General features: G+C 45.5%; 2 protein-coding genes across 5 annotated transcripts in view; both read right to left on the bottom strand.

Annotated features, from left to right (window-relative positions):
- The window catches only part of ift140 (intraflagellar transport 140 homolog (Chlamydomonas)), a 43898-nt gene extending 38227 nt beyond the window's left edge, over positions 1–5671 (bottom strand). For both annotated transcript variants that reach the window (XM_034292245.1, XM_013133822.4), the window contains exons 1-10: positions 5507–5671; positions 4738–4901; positions 4327–4548; positions 3390–3511; positions 3000–3142; positions 1719–1894; positions 1535–1626; positions 1093–1199; positions 732–871; positions 289–492 (exon numbers count right to left, since the gene is read on the bottom strand). In XM_034292245.1, coding sequence (XP_034148136.1) covers positions 289–492; positions 732–871; positions 1093–1199; positions 1535–1626; positions 1719–1894; positions 3000–3142; positions 3390–3511; positions 4327–4548; positions 4738–4884 — 1353 coding nt within the window. In that variant the 5' untranslated portion in view covers positions 4885–4901; positions 5507–5671. The remainder of the gene's footprint in view (positions 1–288; positions 493–731; positions 872–1092; positions 1200–1534; positions 1627–1718; positions 1895–2999; positions 3143–3389; positions 3512–4326; positions 4549–4737; positions 4902–5506) is intronic.
- A 448-nt stretch (positions 5672–6119) lies between these two features.
- telo2 (TEL2, telomere maintenance 2, homolog (S. cerevisiae)) lies at positions 6120–16099 on the bottom strand. 3 transcript variants are annotated; one of them, XM_034292024.1, is made up of 20 exons: positions 15843–16099; positions 15231–15584; positions 14399–14679; positions 14170–14238; positions 13833–13980; positions 13627–13729; positions 13442–13510; positions 13177–13318; positions 12259–12395; positions 11826–12001; positions 11510–11598; positions 10947–11038; positions 10741–10857; positions 10299–10370; positions 10028–10201; positions 8425–8516; positions 8217–8316; positions 8065–8129; positions 7851–7966; positions 6120–7195 (listed from the first exon to the last, which is right to left on the bottom strand). In XM_034292024.1, the coding sequence occupies exons 2-20, from the start codon at positions 15572–15574 to the stop codon at positions 7077–7079; spliced, it is 2505 nt and encodes an 834-aa protein (XP_034147915.1). In that variant the 5' UTR covers positions 15575–15584; positions 15843–16099; the 3' UTR covers positions 6120–7076. The 3 variants fall into 3 exon arrangements, with proteins under 3 accessions (XP_034147915.1, XP_034147917.1, XP_034147916.1); XM_034292026.1 differs by having other exon boundaries at positions 14399–14676; XM_034292025.1 differs by having other exon boundaries at positions 15231–15578.
- Between the last annotated feature and the right edge of the window lie 32 nt (positions 16100–16131).

Below are 16131 nucleotides of genomic sequence, written 5' to 3'. Positions count from 1 at the left end.
CATCCGCTATCGTTTTCATTCTCCACTGTTTCAGAAGGTATAAATGTGGTGTTAACACGGGTGTTCATTTGAATCAGAACCACTAACAAGTCCTTGATGTGGCCCGGACTTTAAAATGACCACTCCAAACCAACCTATTTGTGTGAGACGGTACGGACACAAACCACTCAATATCCCACAACGTTGACCTGGACGTACACTGCCTGGGGTCGCCTAGGTAACGGGAAGTTTGTTCAGCGGGTTACCTCGGCGATGGCCCAAAAGGGGCAAGTATTTCGGGAAGGTTACCTTGGAGACACAGACGCCCTTGATGTGCGTGGCGGAGCGCAGGGTGAGGAGGGAGTCGGTGGTGAACGCGGCGAGGCTGAGCTGAGTGGGGGTCAGCTGCACCGCCGCCACCTGCTGACTGTAGCCGGCCGACATGACGTGCTCGCGGAGGATCAGCACGGTCGCCCCGCTGGCGGCCGCCAGAAGGTTCAGGTTGGAGCCCCACTGGAGGACGCACGGGACACACTTGCACTCAGAAAACACAAGACTGCACAACCCAAATAGCCATATTTACTGACTGGGCGTAACTCTCGCGTACGAGTACAGGACAGCGATCGTATCGAGAGATCAGCTCGCTGGTCCGTCAATGCAAATAATAAGTGTTCATAAGTGATGGACTGTGTCTGCGCTGCCACCTAGTGTCAATACGGGGTCATGTTTAACTGTAGTAAAGATGGTCGGACCTGGAGTTGGCTGACGCTGCCCTGGACCTCCGCGGGGGTCTGGAGTTTCCACTGGGCCTTGGTGTCGGTCCTGGTGTTGGGCTGGCTCACCATCCTCCACAGAGCTATACGACCCTTACTGGTGCCCGCTGCTAGGATCTCTGGGGTGGTCCAGGGGGGAGTGAGAGCAACATCACAGAACAATAAGACCCATTCTATGTCCAGGAATTCGAATAAAACGAATGTCTCTCTAGAGCGTTGAATGCAAGGCCTGGCGCCTGGTTCATTTTGTGTGACCGGGCCCACCCCTATGGCAGTCAGTGGGAAAATCACTGTATCATGCATAACGCTCCATTAGGCCCGGTTTAATGTTCCTGCCTACCTTTGGCTGTGCAGTAGGACACGCAGTTGAGCAGTTCTCCCTTCTCGAAGCCGAGGCTCTCATCTAGAGATAGTACGTAGTTATCATCCCTCTCCAAGTCCCAGAGCCTACGAACACAAGGTGTGTCAGCTACACAGCGGGTGTGGAGAGTGGCGTCCTCACACGGACCATTAAACATGAAAAACTAGTGTTAGGGCGTTTTGCCGGTCCCCACAAGGACAAAGCTAACTTCCAGCTTAGGGGTTAGGTTTATGGTAAAACTTACAATTTGGATTAGGGTTAGAGTTACTTAAACATTTAGGTATTACGAATTAGGTTTAGGCATAAATGTTAGGTTATTGAGGTTAAGGTAATGGAACATAGATGTTTATGTTTTCTGGGCCCCACAAAGATAGAAATAACCAACTGAGTGTGGTGCATGTGTGTCTCTGTGTTGGCTGACCTGATCACCAGTTCGCCTGTAGCCATGATGAGGAGGCCCGTCTCTGTCGAAACGATATCTGTGTTTTGCCCACTCTTTCCACTTAGCTTCACCTGCGACAACGGAACACCCGAAAACACAAATCGTCACCCAGTCGAACACGCAAATGCTCGCTCACACACTTGAACTGACATCGACTCCATACCTTCATGAGCTCCTGGGCCCCACCTTCAGGTCCCAGGGTGTACTGTGACAGCAGAAGGGTGTCCGTGACGACGGCCAGGATGTCTCTCTTCTTCAAATAGAAGAGTTTCAGGACGGAGCTGTCCACGCTGAGCACCTGGCTGCTGCCGCCACGCTCGTCCACACAGTGGACCCTACCTGAGAGCCAAAATACAAACACAGTGGACCCCACCTGAGAGCCAAAATACACACACAGCGGACCCCACCTGAGAGCCAAAATACACACACAGCGGACCCTACCTGAGAGCCAAAATATACACACAGTGGACCCTACCTGAGAGCCAAAATACACACACAGCGGACCCCACCTGAGAGACAAAATACACACACAGCGGACCCCACCTGAGAGCCAAAATACACACACAGTGGACCCCACCTGAGAGCCAAAATACACACACAACAGACCCTACCTGAGAGCCAAAATACACACACAGCGGACCCCACCTGAGAGCCAAAATATACACACAGTGGACCCTACCTGAGAGCCAAAATATACACACAGTGGACCCTACCTGAGAGCCAAAATATACACACAGTGGACCCTACCTGAGAGCCAAAATACACACACAACAGACCCTACCTGAGAGCCAAAATACACACACAACAGACCCTACCTGAGAGCCAAAATACACACACAGCGGACCCTACCTGAGAGACAAAATACACACACAGTGGACCCCACCTGAGAGCCAAAATACACACACAACAGACCCTACCTGAGAGCCAAAATACACACACAGTGGACCCTACCTGAGAGCCAAAATACACACACAGTGGACCCCACCTGAGAGCCAAAATACACACACAGCGGACCCTACCTGAGAGCCAAAATACACACACAACAGACCCTACCTGAGAGCCAAAATACACACACAGTGGACCCCACCTGAGAGCCAAAATACACACACAGCGGACCCTACCTGAGAGCCAAAATACACACACAACAGAACCTACCTGAGAGCCAAAATACACACACAACAGACCCTACCTGAGAGCCAAAATACACACACAGCGGACCCTACCTGAGAGCCAAAATACACACACGCACAAGTTGGTAATGAAAGTGCTGCTTCAATTTCATTTAATTACTGCAGTGTTCCAAACCCAAATGCTCTTCACCCGCTAAGAGGCTGACAGACAATCCCTCACCCGGTCAAGAGGTGAAAAGGCATAAAAAAAAAACACACACACACACGACAACTGAGGTGAAATAAAAGGCTGGTGTTGCAAGAGCGTCTCTAACCATCTTCCGTGCTGACGTAGAACGCCAGTCCCTCCTGAGGGCCCATCTTGAGTGGCGCCGCCTTCCCGGCCTTCTTCCAGTTGAACATGTCCAGGGCGTTCTCGTCTCCGCTCACCGCAGCCCGCGCCAACATCGCCACGTCCCTGGAAACAAGCACCATCCTGATCAGCGCACCGGGTGAACGGTAGCTCAGCTCTGAGACCTCCCCCCCAGAATAGATCCCAGCATGCGTGACGCTAGCAATGACTGACGACCTCAGTTCATGTCGCAACAGCGGTGACATGGATAGGGTGTGTTGGTCACGAGGAATTCATCTGATACTTCCACATGCCACGCGCGCCATCATGTTTAGTTTCTCCTTGAGGCATTTGCAGTGCCCGAGGTACTCACTCTCCCGGAGGTGCTGGTCTGAAGATGCAGTAGGTTAGGGGCTTGCTGTAGTCGTGCTTCACTATGGGACTTTCCTGGAGTCTTCCCCGGGTGTCCACCTTCCATAATGCCAAAAGTCCACTCTACACAGGTTAAAGACATCACACACACAGACACGTTGGCATTGGTATATCTTCCCTAACCCCAAAATTCTAATCTTAACCCTAAACATTAACTGCTAACCCTAAAACCCTAAACCTAACAGTTAATCGAACATAGCATTGTTCGCGGCTAGGCAAATGTCCTTATTAGTTAATGGATATTTACATGTCCACATCCTCAGTTGTGCACTTTTATACATTTGGAGATGAAACACATACCGTTTAAAAGATATCTGGCCGTGGCAAAAACTTTGCCGCCAACAAAGGCATGTGTATAATCTCTAGCGACATGTGTATAATCTCTAATCTCTATTGAATTTACCATCTGTGGAATTGAATGTGTCCTGCAATATTAAAATCTGTTTTCCGCAGGTACTGTCACTCCAAAGACTACAATATTCTGTAGTCCTCTGAATTGGGTTTAGGTCTAAATATTTATTTGGCCATTCCAAAATGTTACTTGTTGTCATTCAGCCCTTCTGAAGTAGAATTCATGACACAGATGCGCTTCAGCTTCATTCCCACATTATCCTTTAGAATACAGCTGCAGCTCATACAGATTAATTGTTCCTTCAATGATGTCATGTTGTTAAGGCCAGCAAAACAGCCCCACAACATGACACTACTACCACCATTCTTGACAGTTGACATGGGAACAAAAACAAGTGTGTGTTTGCAGTGTAGGTGTTATTCTAGCATGTGTATCACATGCTCTACTGGCATGTGTGTGTGTGCGTATGTGTGTGTGTGTGTGCATGTGTGAGTTTGTCTGGACTGCCTCTGTTCAACACACGGACCTGATCCCCGGTGACCAGCCGGCTACCAGAGCAGCTCCACTCCAGCAGGGTGATGCAGGCGGTGTGTGTGGCTGGCAGGGGTGTCTGATCTCCAGAGGGGTGCGCAAGAAGCAGCACCTCGCCTGTCTCCCAGCCCAAGACCAGCAGAGGTTTGGTGGGGTGCCAGCGCAGTACTGTGGGCTGGAAAGGACGATCCACGTGGCAGCTTACTACATGCTCCCCCTATACCACGATGACAGGAGAACAGTTCAGTCAATGCATTAGTAGCAGGTTTACACTCGTCTCTATCCAAGCAGTTGACCCGACACCAATGTAAGTCCAGGAGCACATTGACAAACGTGAATGGTGATAAATTACAGACTGAGGGGAAAAAATGGGGTGCAACTCTGGCTGTGCGGTGAAGGCACTCACCTGTTGGAGGTAGAGGTCGATGTTGCCCCCTGTGATAGGGCTGTTGGAGGCCACTGCTAGTATAGGCTGAGTGGGATGCCATGCCACCTGAGACGGGGGCCCACTAGATTCAGGGGCCTCGATACAGTGATCAAAGTACACAGCCATGTCTGCTGTGACCGGACCTATGAAATGATGAGGAACATTAGGAATAGGAATGGAGTAAGAGGAGGAATGGAGTATGATTGAAAGAAGTGACCTTATCAGATAACTAATCAAGCGATTAGCTACTGTTGCTGTTGAGTAATTAGTTCAGCTAGCCAGCTAGAAACTGCTGGAATGATGTGATGCCTCTGGCAATTGGGTACTTGGCCAGCGCTTGTCTAGTTACAGTATTAGCAAACTGAAGTTAACTTTGCTACTGTAGTTAGAACTACTGCTGTACAGTATGTATTTTAAAAAGACAGACCTTGCTAAAATGTTGCCCTAATAATTTGTTGCCGTTAAGTGAATTATTAAATCATGCCAAATATAAGCTAGCCAGCATGGCTAGCGATGCTAACTAGTAAACTCAACATTGACTGCCAAATACCCAACTGCCAGCTATTATTAGCTAACGTTAGCTAGCTAAGTATTGTTGATAGCTAACTGACGTTAATCCATTGCACTGGCATTTCTTGGGCCTGTTTTTGTGTTGCAAAAATAGCATGCGATAGCATTCAACGGGTTGCTTCTACAAGTTCCAACTGACTGAAGAGTTCGACATATTGAACATTTCTAGCTAAGTTACCTTAAAAGCTGTCTTCTAGGTGGCGTCGATAAATGGGTAAATACTCGCAACAACATTAATGATAAAAGGCAAGTCCACTGTTCTTTTGGTCTGCTGCGGCTACACTTAGAGAGAAAGCGTCCCCTCCAGTTACCCCGACAACCTTGTCGGAAAACCGAGGAGGAGTTACGGAAACGACCGAGTGAAATTGTTGAGTCGAACGTGTCTGCCCGATCTGACCGACAGTACATGTATTATTTTACAGGATTTATAACAGTTTTGAATACAAAATGTTACTCTTAATATCCCTTCTCAAATCCTATGCAGAAATGTAGACGTGAAAATATGGAGAAAGATTCATACTTAGGTTTGTTTCTATTCGGCACATGACGAGACCGTTAGAAAATGAATAACTAAAGTAACAATCCAACAAATTCAACATGAAGGGTTTCAGATTGCAGATTTAAATGTTTCATCAGAAAAATATAATCTTCTAAAAAGAGATTAAAGCTTTGTACAGTCGATGTCAGACACCTCCCCAACTCATCACTGGTACTGAAAACACAACAAGAAAAGCTAAGTCCACTTTATTTGGCCTTTCTCTGGGTGAAGGATGCATATTGTACATTTGTCCATTTGTCAAAGAACACTACTTCCCGCAAAAACAAATGCAAACAAACACTTGAGATGTTCCAATTCCATACAATCATTTTAATACAGGTTTTTTTTTTTTTATGAAAATATTATTTTTTAAAGATATATTTATGGCCATTTTCATGCTTTGTGACAGAGACAGTGGTTAAACAGTTTATTGAACCAATTCTGCATCAGGACATCTGCAGCAATGGGAGTGGCTTGTTCTGATAGACTTTAGTCCACATATTCCGTAAAAAAAACAAAAAAACATTTCAACTGGTTAAAAAAACTTGGTAGACGGTTCTCAAACTACTCATGTTACCATTCCGCTATTTCTATGGACAAAAGCACTGTTTACAGCAAAATATGTTGACAGCTGCAGGAGAAAAACTGGAGCAGCTTCAAATCCTGCTATTTATATATAATATTTCCTGCTATTCTATATGTGGTGTTACGTACAGGCCCAGTACATTTATCTATTTATATTATGAATTACAAAGTAACTTCCTGTATCCCAAAAACAACTGACGTGGCCGGAGCTGCTGCCCCTGGTACATGCATTGCTGTAGCGTGGGATGGAATTCAGCTCACTGCTCTTTCTGAGAAAAAAATCTCAGCTCAATCCTTTACCTCTTTCCTGTCCGATGAATCATACATTGACTGAACATGCCATTTAGGTGTCACAATCTGTCTCACGCACACCCACGCGTATTCTTTCCTTTGGCTTGGTGTTTATTGGTTGCAGGATATGGTGGGCCAGCAGCACCTGCAGCTCTATGTCAAAGGACATCCTTCATAGTCCAGGATCCACTACATCCTCGGGGCCCGGGGCAAGCATCATTAGTACTCTTGTCACAACCGGCGTCCTGAAGCTGTCTCTACCAATACACTGTGAGGCACAAGCAATAGACTGGCTGGCTGTGGCTTTTTATACACTGTCTGTTTCCTTGTGTGATCATGACTGCAGGCCCAGTGCAGTCGGGTCCAGTTCAGTCTTCAGACTCTTCTCCAGCAGCACCAGGCTCTGCACGGCCAGGCTCCTACAGTCTGCATCAGGATCCCCTTCAGCGACATCTACCAAAAGCACAACAGGTTGGACCATTATTATAACAAAATGAATGAAAAAGCTGCACACTCTAAACTCAAATGCATATAATTTTTTAATAAGACCAACGTTTCGACAGACACGCTATCTTCATCAGGGTACAATCTGTCGAAACGTTGGTCTTATTAAAAAATGATATGCATTTGAGTTCAGTGTGCAGCTTTTTCATTCATTTTGTTTCCATTTCGTACCCTTTAGCCAGCACCTCATAAACTAAGGTGTGCGTTTCTTCTACTTTTATCCTGTATATGGACCATTATTATAACTACAACCATAAACGCTACAGTATACTGTAATCAAAATACTACAGTAATTTATAATCCTAATCCTACACTATACTGTAATCCAAATACTAGAGTATTTTATAATCCTAACACTATAGTATACTGTAATCCGAATACTACAGTATTTTATAATCCTAACGCTACAGTATACTGTAATCCGAATACTATAGTACTTTATAATCCTAACGCTGCATTATACTGTAATCCAAATACTATAGTACTTTATAATCCTAACGCTGCATTATACTGTAATCCAAATACTACAGTACTTTATAATCCTAACGCTACAGTATACTGTAATCCAAATACAACAGTATACTGCTCTGCCCTGTATTCTCACCTGCCAGCCATGCTCTGGTCTCGAAGAGCTGGTCACTGAGCTCAACCAGCAAACTCTGACTAGGCATGCTCAGAAAGACAGAGCAGACAGCAAACAGGACTCCACGCCGCACCATCCTGTGTTGGATAAACAGAGGTCTGGTAAACTGTAGACCAATTAAAACAAAACCACACTAGAACTTTACTACTCAGGCCCAGCATTCAGATATGCTCACTGGTCGATGTGGTAGCGGACAGCCCAGACGAAGTCCAACAGAGCTCTGCCCATTTGAGTGGCCACCTGCAAAAACATCAGATAGCCCATTCAATCCCAATCATATCATGTAATGAGGAGACACCAGGGGAAAATACAAGTGTGGTAGCCTACTGGAGCATTGACCGCTAGGTGCATCATGAGGCCCAGGGTGTGGATCAGTCTCCCCAGGACCAGATGGTCACTGCCGAGCAGGTCAAAGGTCACCTGAGGCCTAGGAGTCAAGGAGGAGAGTTTGTGCATGAGCTCTGAAATACTACTGGTAGGTGTAGCACAAAGTGAGCTTTAGAATTCCTTATCACACACACACACACACACACACCTGTCATAGTTCCTGAGCAGAGGGAAGAAGTAGTGTCCAGCGACAGGGGCAAAACGGTTTGGGGTGGGCTTGGCTGGGGGGCGAGTGACACCCTGAAGACACAGAGGAATGAAAGCCATTTTAAGACAGTACAGTACTGTTAGAGAATGAAAGCCATTTTAAGACAGTACAGTACTGTTAGAGAATGAAAGCCATTTTAAGACAGTACAGTACTGTTAGAGAATGAAAGCCATTTTAAGACAGTACAGTACTGTTAGAGAATGAAAGCCATTTTAAGACAGTACAGTACTGTTAGAGAATGAAAGCCATTTTAAGACAATACAGTACTGTTAGAGAATGAAAGCCATTTTAAGACAGTACAGTACTGTTAGAGAATGAAAGCCATTTTAAGACAGTACAGTACTGTTAGAGAATGAAAGCCATTTTAAGACAGTACAGTACTGTTAGAGAATGAAAGCCATTTTAAGACAGTACAGTACTGTTAGAGAATGAAAGCCATTTTAAGACAATACAGTACTGTTAGAGAATGAAAGCCATTTTAAGACAGTACAGTACTGTTAGAGAATGAAAGCCATTTTAAGACAATACAGTACTGTTAGAGAATGAAAGCCATTTTAAGACAGTACAGTACTGTTAGAGAATGAAAGCCATTTTAAGACAGTACAGTACTGTTAGAGAATGAAAGCCATTTTAAGACAGTACAGTACTGTTAGAGAATGAAAGCCATTTTAAGACAATACAGTACTGTTAGAGAATGAAAGCCATTTTAAGACAGTACAGTACTGTTAGAGAATGAAAGCCATTTTAAGACAGTACAGTACTGTTAGAGAATGAAAGCCATTTTAAGACAGTACAGTACTGTTAGAGAATGAAAGCCATTTTAAGACAGTACAGTACTGTTAGAGAATGAAAGCCATTTTAAGACAGTACAGTACTGTTAGAGAATGAAAGCCATTTTAAGACAGTACAGTACTGTTAGAGAATGAAAGCCATTTTAAGACAGTACAGTACTGTTAGAGAATGAAAGCCATTTTAAGACAGTACAGTACTGTTAGAGAATGAAAGCCATTTTAAGACAGTACAGTACTGTTAGAGAATGGGTTAATACCAGTGATGCACGAATAGTCAATATTCATATAACACAATTGGCCTATACTGATGTTGTCATTTCTATACCTGTTAATCCTGACATCAAATAAATAAAAATAGATGTTTCTAAATTCAACAAATGCAAATTAAAATGACACCTTTCAGTATATTACACACTAAAATACCACACAAATAAGCACAGTTAACAGAAAAGGTATAAATGATATGATAAAATAACCCTCTTTCCAAAATTGCACATTATACAATGCCAGAATAATATACAAGACTTTATAATAAAAAAAAAACTGCTACAGAAAATAAATAATACCCGTAAAACAATAGGACACACAAAATTTGACATTTAAAAGCACTCCTTCAATACCGATAAAAACATTTCTGTACCAATAATCGCCAGACAACGATTCTAGGCCGATATAGTGGTGCATCCCTAGTTAACATTCTGTCAAAGGGGAACTGAAAGGCTGTGAAATACTGTCGCAGTTCTGCCGCCCACCTTACTGAGCAGTTTGGTCTTGCTCTGAATCCGCCTCTCCACCACTTGTCGCCAGTGCGTAGTGTCGTCGTCGGGGTAAGGGGGTGCATCCACGGTTACCGCCCGAATGCCCTTGGATGGAACTCCTTTGTCCGTGATTGGCTGAGAGAGCTCCTGCGCTGACGTGGCAAGGACCTGAGGTACGGGGAAACAACCGTTCGTGAATAGTTCCGGAACCCCTTTTTGAAGGAATCCGGTGGGTGAAGGACGACGAGGAGTTCGTTCTCCTCACCTCTAACATATCCAGCCGTTGTCGTAGACTGTAGTTCATGGAGTAGAACTCGGTGGTCAGAAACTCAGTCACCTGGGGAGGACAAGAAAGACCATGAAGCCAGAGACGGTGGATTTAAACAGGGAGTTTAATGGACTGGATGGAAGTAAACCCTAACAAGCAGGTACATTTGGGACGTCTCGGGACAGTTCTGCATTATGTCCCTCTGTCCAGCAATCGAACAACACGTTAAAACGACCTCGTCTGAATGAATGGCCCATATATCAGTTACACCCTCCAACCAGTCAATTCCTTGTTTCACATTACCCCTAGCGACACAAGGTAAACGGCCCGGCCAAAATCACCCCACGCTCTCATACTTGGGTGTTCTTAAAGGTTTCCGCCAACGTGGTACATAGGGTTGATACTGCGGTGAAATGAGTTAAAGGGGATGGAAACTTACGGCGACTGGGTGGGTGACGGCGAGGGCCACCATGGCTGACCGTCTGAGGCTCAGGAAGCCCTCGGTGCCGTACCGGTCCTCCATGTGCAGCAGCACCTTGCTCAGCTCCACGCTGACCTGCGGAGTCAGCAACGTTGGACAGTGATCACGGGCCAACGCTAGCTAGTCGTGTGAACATCGGCAGTGGACGGGGCGCGAACTCTCACCTCTCGGGCTGTGGAGGGGTTTTTCCTCACCAGGCCCTCGACCGCTCGAAGACTGAGCTCCACCCTCACCGGGTCCTCGGAGGAGAGGAAGGCTGGGGAGAGGGGGGGGGGGGTTGGGTTGGTAAACTGAGTTGGTACAGGGCTTTAATGAGCAGGGGTGGGTGGAGGGCTGAACATCTCTAAGATACTAATTACTTAGATTTTTATGACTAAAGCAAACGTAAGAGGCATATCCTGACTTACAGATGTATTCTGGGACAGTTTGGCACACTGGTTGAACAATTGGCGCTGTCGAGCTAAAATGGCTATTGCGTCTTCTCTTATTTATGTGCTGATACGTGCAATGTGTCATCATAATCACTCATATTAAAACTCGGATTTCATGGCTAACTGAGACATGAAAGTGATTCTACTTACAGAATATGCACATAATATATAGATAACATATTACACATACAGACCAAGTTAAAAAAACTGTTTGTCATTTGCAAAAGTCCCAGAATGCATCTTGAAGTACTAGTGGAAGGCCTCTCCCACATCCACGGAGACGAGCTGTATCTTACCCTCCAGACAGTCTCGGAGGTAGCGAGGCGGGGCGGCCGGGCTCATCTCCTGGTCACCTGACATGTCGTAGGGGGTGAGCTCATCGTCACTGGGTCATCCAAACACATGGGGGGGTCAGGTCATGTGATGCTACTAGTGTAGGTCACACTGTACAACACCGCAAAGCTAAACTCTCATAGAATCCGAAGATTTTGAATAAAATGCTAATGTCGATCTCACAGACTATGTCGGATCCCGAAGGTGGTGTAAACCCAGGGTGGACTGTGGCGCTGCGGTGGACGTGGTTACGGTTTTGACACCGGATTCATCTCTTACCTGTCCAGGTCAGAGTCTGGAACGGCTGCTGACGTCCGGGCCGCTGCAGCCTGGGACTGTACTGTCTGAACTTCAACCTCTCGGGGAGGATCCTGTGGGCCAGCGACCGGTTTGGTTTCTTCGGACGGCGGAGCCAACAGGGAGAGTAGCTCCTTGGTCTCTTCATCCTGCTCGTACTGAAGAAGACGAAGCACACCGGTGAACTCGCGCCCATTCCTCTCTCACAACAACAAGGCAGCCATACTAAAGCCGTGCACTTCGACAGTTGGTGGTAAATTCCACCGTCGCCTCGATTTCATTTAAACACTGAATAGGTAAAAGCATTGGGGTATTTCTTTTCACAAGATCACCATGAACCGACAATGGTGAAACAGACCCTAACCCAAAAACGTTTTTTTTATGAACTATTAGGATTTTTATTTTTCCACCATACCTCAAATTTGAGTTTGGCTCCATCAATGTCCATCCGGGAGCTGAGACACTCCCCAACCACCATGCCCATACGCCTCACACGAACTACGCTGCTGTCCAGGTGGCTCTGCATCCCTCCCAGCATGCACTGCAGCAACTCTGATTGGAGGGAAAAGGACACAGAGGCTGTGTTCGTTAACCACCAAAAGGAAGGCATTGGACGTTGGGGCTTTTTCTGTCATGTCTCTCAGTTCGGTTCATTTCATTGTCGCTTCCCCGTTTTCCTCATCTGTCATCATTTATTTTCAATGTCTTCTTCTTGGAACTTTTTCAACAAATTGTGTTGAGAAATAAGAAATGCACTTTAAAGGTATAGAGGCATGCCATTTCCTCACCTGATTCTAATAAATGCTAACTTGGCATGGGGGTGTTACCCGAGTCTATGTTTTAATAAACGCTAACTTGGCGTGGGGGTGTTAGCCGAGTCTATGTTTTAATAAACGCTAACTTGGCGTGGGGGTGTTACCAGAGTCTATGTTGTAATAAATGCTAACTTGGCGTGGGGGTCTTACCTGAGTCTATGTTTTAATAAATGCTAACTTGGCGTGGGGGTGTTACCTGAGTCTATGTTGTAATAAATGCTAACTTGGCGTGGGGGTCTTACCTGAGTCTATGTTTTAATAAATGCTAACTTGGCGTGGGGGTGTTACCTGAGTCTATGTTGTAATAAATGCTAACTTGGCGTGGGGGTGTTACCTGAGTCTATGTTGTAATAAATGCTAACTTGGCGTGGGGGTCTTACCTGAGTCTATGTTGTAATAAATGCTAACTTGGCATGGGGGTGTTACCTGAGTCTATGTTGTAATAAATGCTAACTTGGCGTGGGGGTGTTACCTGAGTCTATGTTGTAATAAATGCTAACTTGGCGTGGGGGTGTTACCTGAGCGTAGCTCCTTTAGCTCTGCGTCATCGAGCAGCGCCACACACAGCAGCAGAGCCCGGCTGACATACAGCTGCTGTTCCAGGGTGGTGTGTCTCACAGCACTGGGGTTGGCCCAGGCCTGACACAGTGCCCGTAGCACCTGAACACACACACACAGTCAACAACGCTGTCCTAACAGCGCTGTCCTAACAGTGCTGCCCTAACAGTGCTGCCCTAAACACACATACCTTAAACAACACCAAATAATTTGTTTTACACTTACCTGTAGAAGTAATGGTCTCCTCTCCCTGTCATCAGCCAGGTAACCCAGAACAACCCTCAATACACGAGTCTGGGAATAATGAAGTCCAAGACTTGTGTAAACGACTGCTTTGCAAAACATCTAATGGTGACTGATATGACTAGTTTTGGTACAGAATGTATGAAGCGACCAGTTCACCGTCTCACCTCGTACTTGTACTGGAGTAACAGCAGTTTATGGGTGATGACAAAATGGGCCTTTTTGTTTTTCAACACCAGGTTCCCCATGATCCTGGACAGAGTGTCAGGCCTAGCAGAAAAATAAGACAGACATAATAAACTAAACAGAAAGGAAAAACACGCAGCATAACAAAGAGTGACCCTGTTGATCAGCTCTAGTCCCTCCCGCCCACCTGTTGACAGCTTGCACCAGCCCAGTGAGCACGCTCTCCAGCCAGCGCTCCGGAACATTCTCCAGAAGCTTCCAGCACACCCTCTGCCACACCATGTCTGAGCTTGTGCTGGAGGAGAGCGTAGGGGCCAGAACCTCAAAGACTAACCCTGCGGAGAGACACACACGCACAATGATGTCTATCTGACGATTATACAATGGAATGGGTATCAGTTAACAGATGGTTGATGAGTAGCCTAATGCAACCACAGTGAAAACTTCAATGGACCGATGCTTTAACGTGTTCTTTCGTTTGCCAGTGTGGGCCCCCCCATCCTTTTGAACAGGGCCTTGCTTACCACTGTGTCCCTGAACACAAGCCTTTCCCAGTGTAAGGGCCACGAAAGCCAAAGAGCAGTCTCTTCCATCTGCGAACAGCAAAGTAAATGGAAAGTGGGAATTACTTACATTTCCAATAAGATTGTTGAAGATAAAACAACCACTTAATCTGAACGTACAGCAACGCAACCAATACTGACCGTCTGCATTGCATCAGGTTGACATACAAACACATGGATGGACACAGACCTCTCAAAGCCTGACAGGTTCTCTCCAGGGCAGTGAGCATTCCACTGGCCAGTAAGGGGTAGTACTGCTGGGGGAGGAAGACAGTCTTGTTGTGGGGGTGCAGCTTGTTGGCGGTAAGGTCAGGCAGAGCGACCAGGCGGCCCAGCAGAGTCTCTCTCAGCTGGGGAGAGTCAGAGGGGGCAGTCTCCTGACACCGGGACCACAGCAGGACTGTAAGACGGCCGCTCTGAAGGAACCGCTCCAGGATGCTGACCAAATGGTCCAGACCTGCACTGGGACTACTGGAGGGAGACGATCACACACACACACACACACACACACACACACACACACACACACACACACACACACACACACACACACACACACACACACACACACACACAATTTAGGTAATTTAAGTATATAATTACCACTCAGATCTCCACAAATTTAAAAGTTATTCATAGTATTTACCAGCCCATTTCATTGACTCTGAAATTTCCTTCCTGTCTCACAGAAACACAATACTGTATAAAATCTTTGGAGCTTAAATATCCTCAATACATTATTTTCAATGACAAAAGGTGAAGAGGTTGCCCTCTGGTCTTATTAGGATGTAACAAAAAGAACTCAGAAATGTATAAATTGAAAAATACAGGAACACTGTTAAGACAGTGTACAGTAAATGTGCTGTCTTTTGTATTTATTTACTGATAATAATAAAGCTAATATGATTTTTGGAAACTGGCTTAAAAACATTCATTCTTAAAATGTACATTGAACGTTGGGACTGTTGTATGTATTGGTCTTTCTGTGGTTCACAATCAACATCTTCAAACAGGTTTCTCACCTTATTGAGCCGATTGCGTCCATTAGCACTAACAGGGCCTGGTCTGGAGGACCTCTTAGGAACAAGCCATCCCATAATTCTGTGCGTTGAGCAGCAGTAATATGCTGAATCCAATCAGCATTGATGTTACTGATGAGAAACTGTAGCGTCCGAGTGTAGTAGGCTCGAAGGAACTCTGTTCTTTGAGCTGAGGTAATTTTACATTGAACCTCATCGTCCAGGTAACTTGCTAGTCTGTGTAAAGCTTTTGTCACCTCTTTCTCTTTGGAACTAGCAGTGAGAGTTCGGAAACATTGAGCCACAGAGAGCCCAACTTCAACCTCTTGGGTTAGGGACTGCATCATTCAACTGCACCTGTCAGGGAATACATCTTCAATGCGTATCTACTGCACATTACCTATACAGGTATTGTATTTTAACAATACCTCTAACAGTCTAAACGAAAAACTCTAGTAACATCATGAGATTTGCTTTTTTGATAATTGGTGCAAGTCCAACCGGGTAATTTATATTGTTGGACCAATTAGTTACAGCTAACATTCACACAGACGACAGTACTGTACTAGGTCCTATGTGCGTATGATGTTGGCAGACACTAGACAACACACTCACCAATGTTTAGCTAGTTAGAAACCTTATCGCCCATGCATCATGGCCATAGGCTAGCTAGTGTGATAAGTTGTATTTACAACGCTGGCCTATTCCCCGGATAATAAACTACACATTTGAAACGGGTTGATGGTGAAAATGAACAAAAATAAACAAATACAACAACCCAAAACAAGTCCGCGCTTTAGCTAGCTAAATTACTTGCCCTCTTAATAAAAGTTCCAATAATTCATACTGTACTGGATCTGAACATGTGTGCTGACAAAATACGTCCGTACTGAACAAAAGTACG

This window comes from Esox lucius, chromosome 5 (genome assembly GCF_011004845.1).
Source record: "Esox lucius isolate fEsoLuc1 chromosome 5, fEsoLuc1.pri, whole genome shotgun sequence".
NCBI lineage: Eukaryota > Metazoa > Chordata > Actinopteri > Esociformes > Esocidae > Esox > Esox lucius.
Note: the sequence above shows the minus strand (reverse complement) of the source record. Positions and strands in the feature narration are given on the sequence as shown.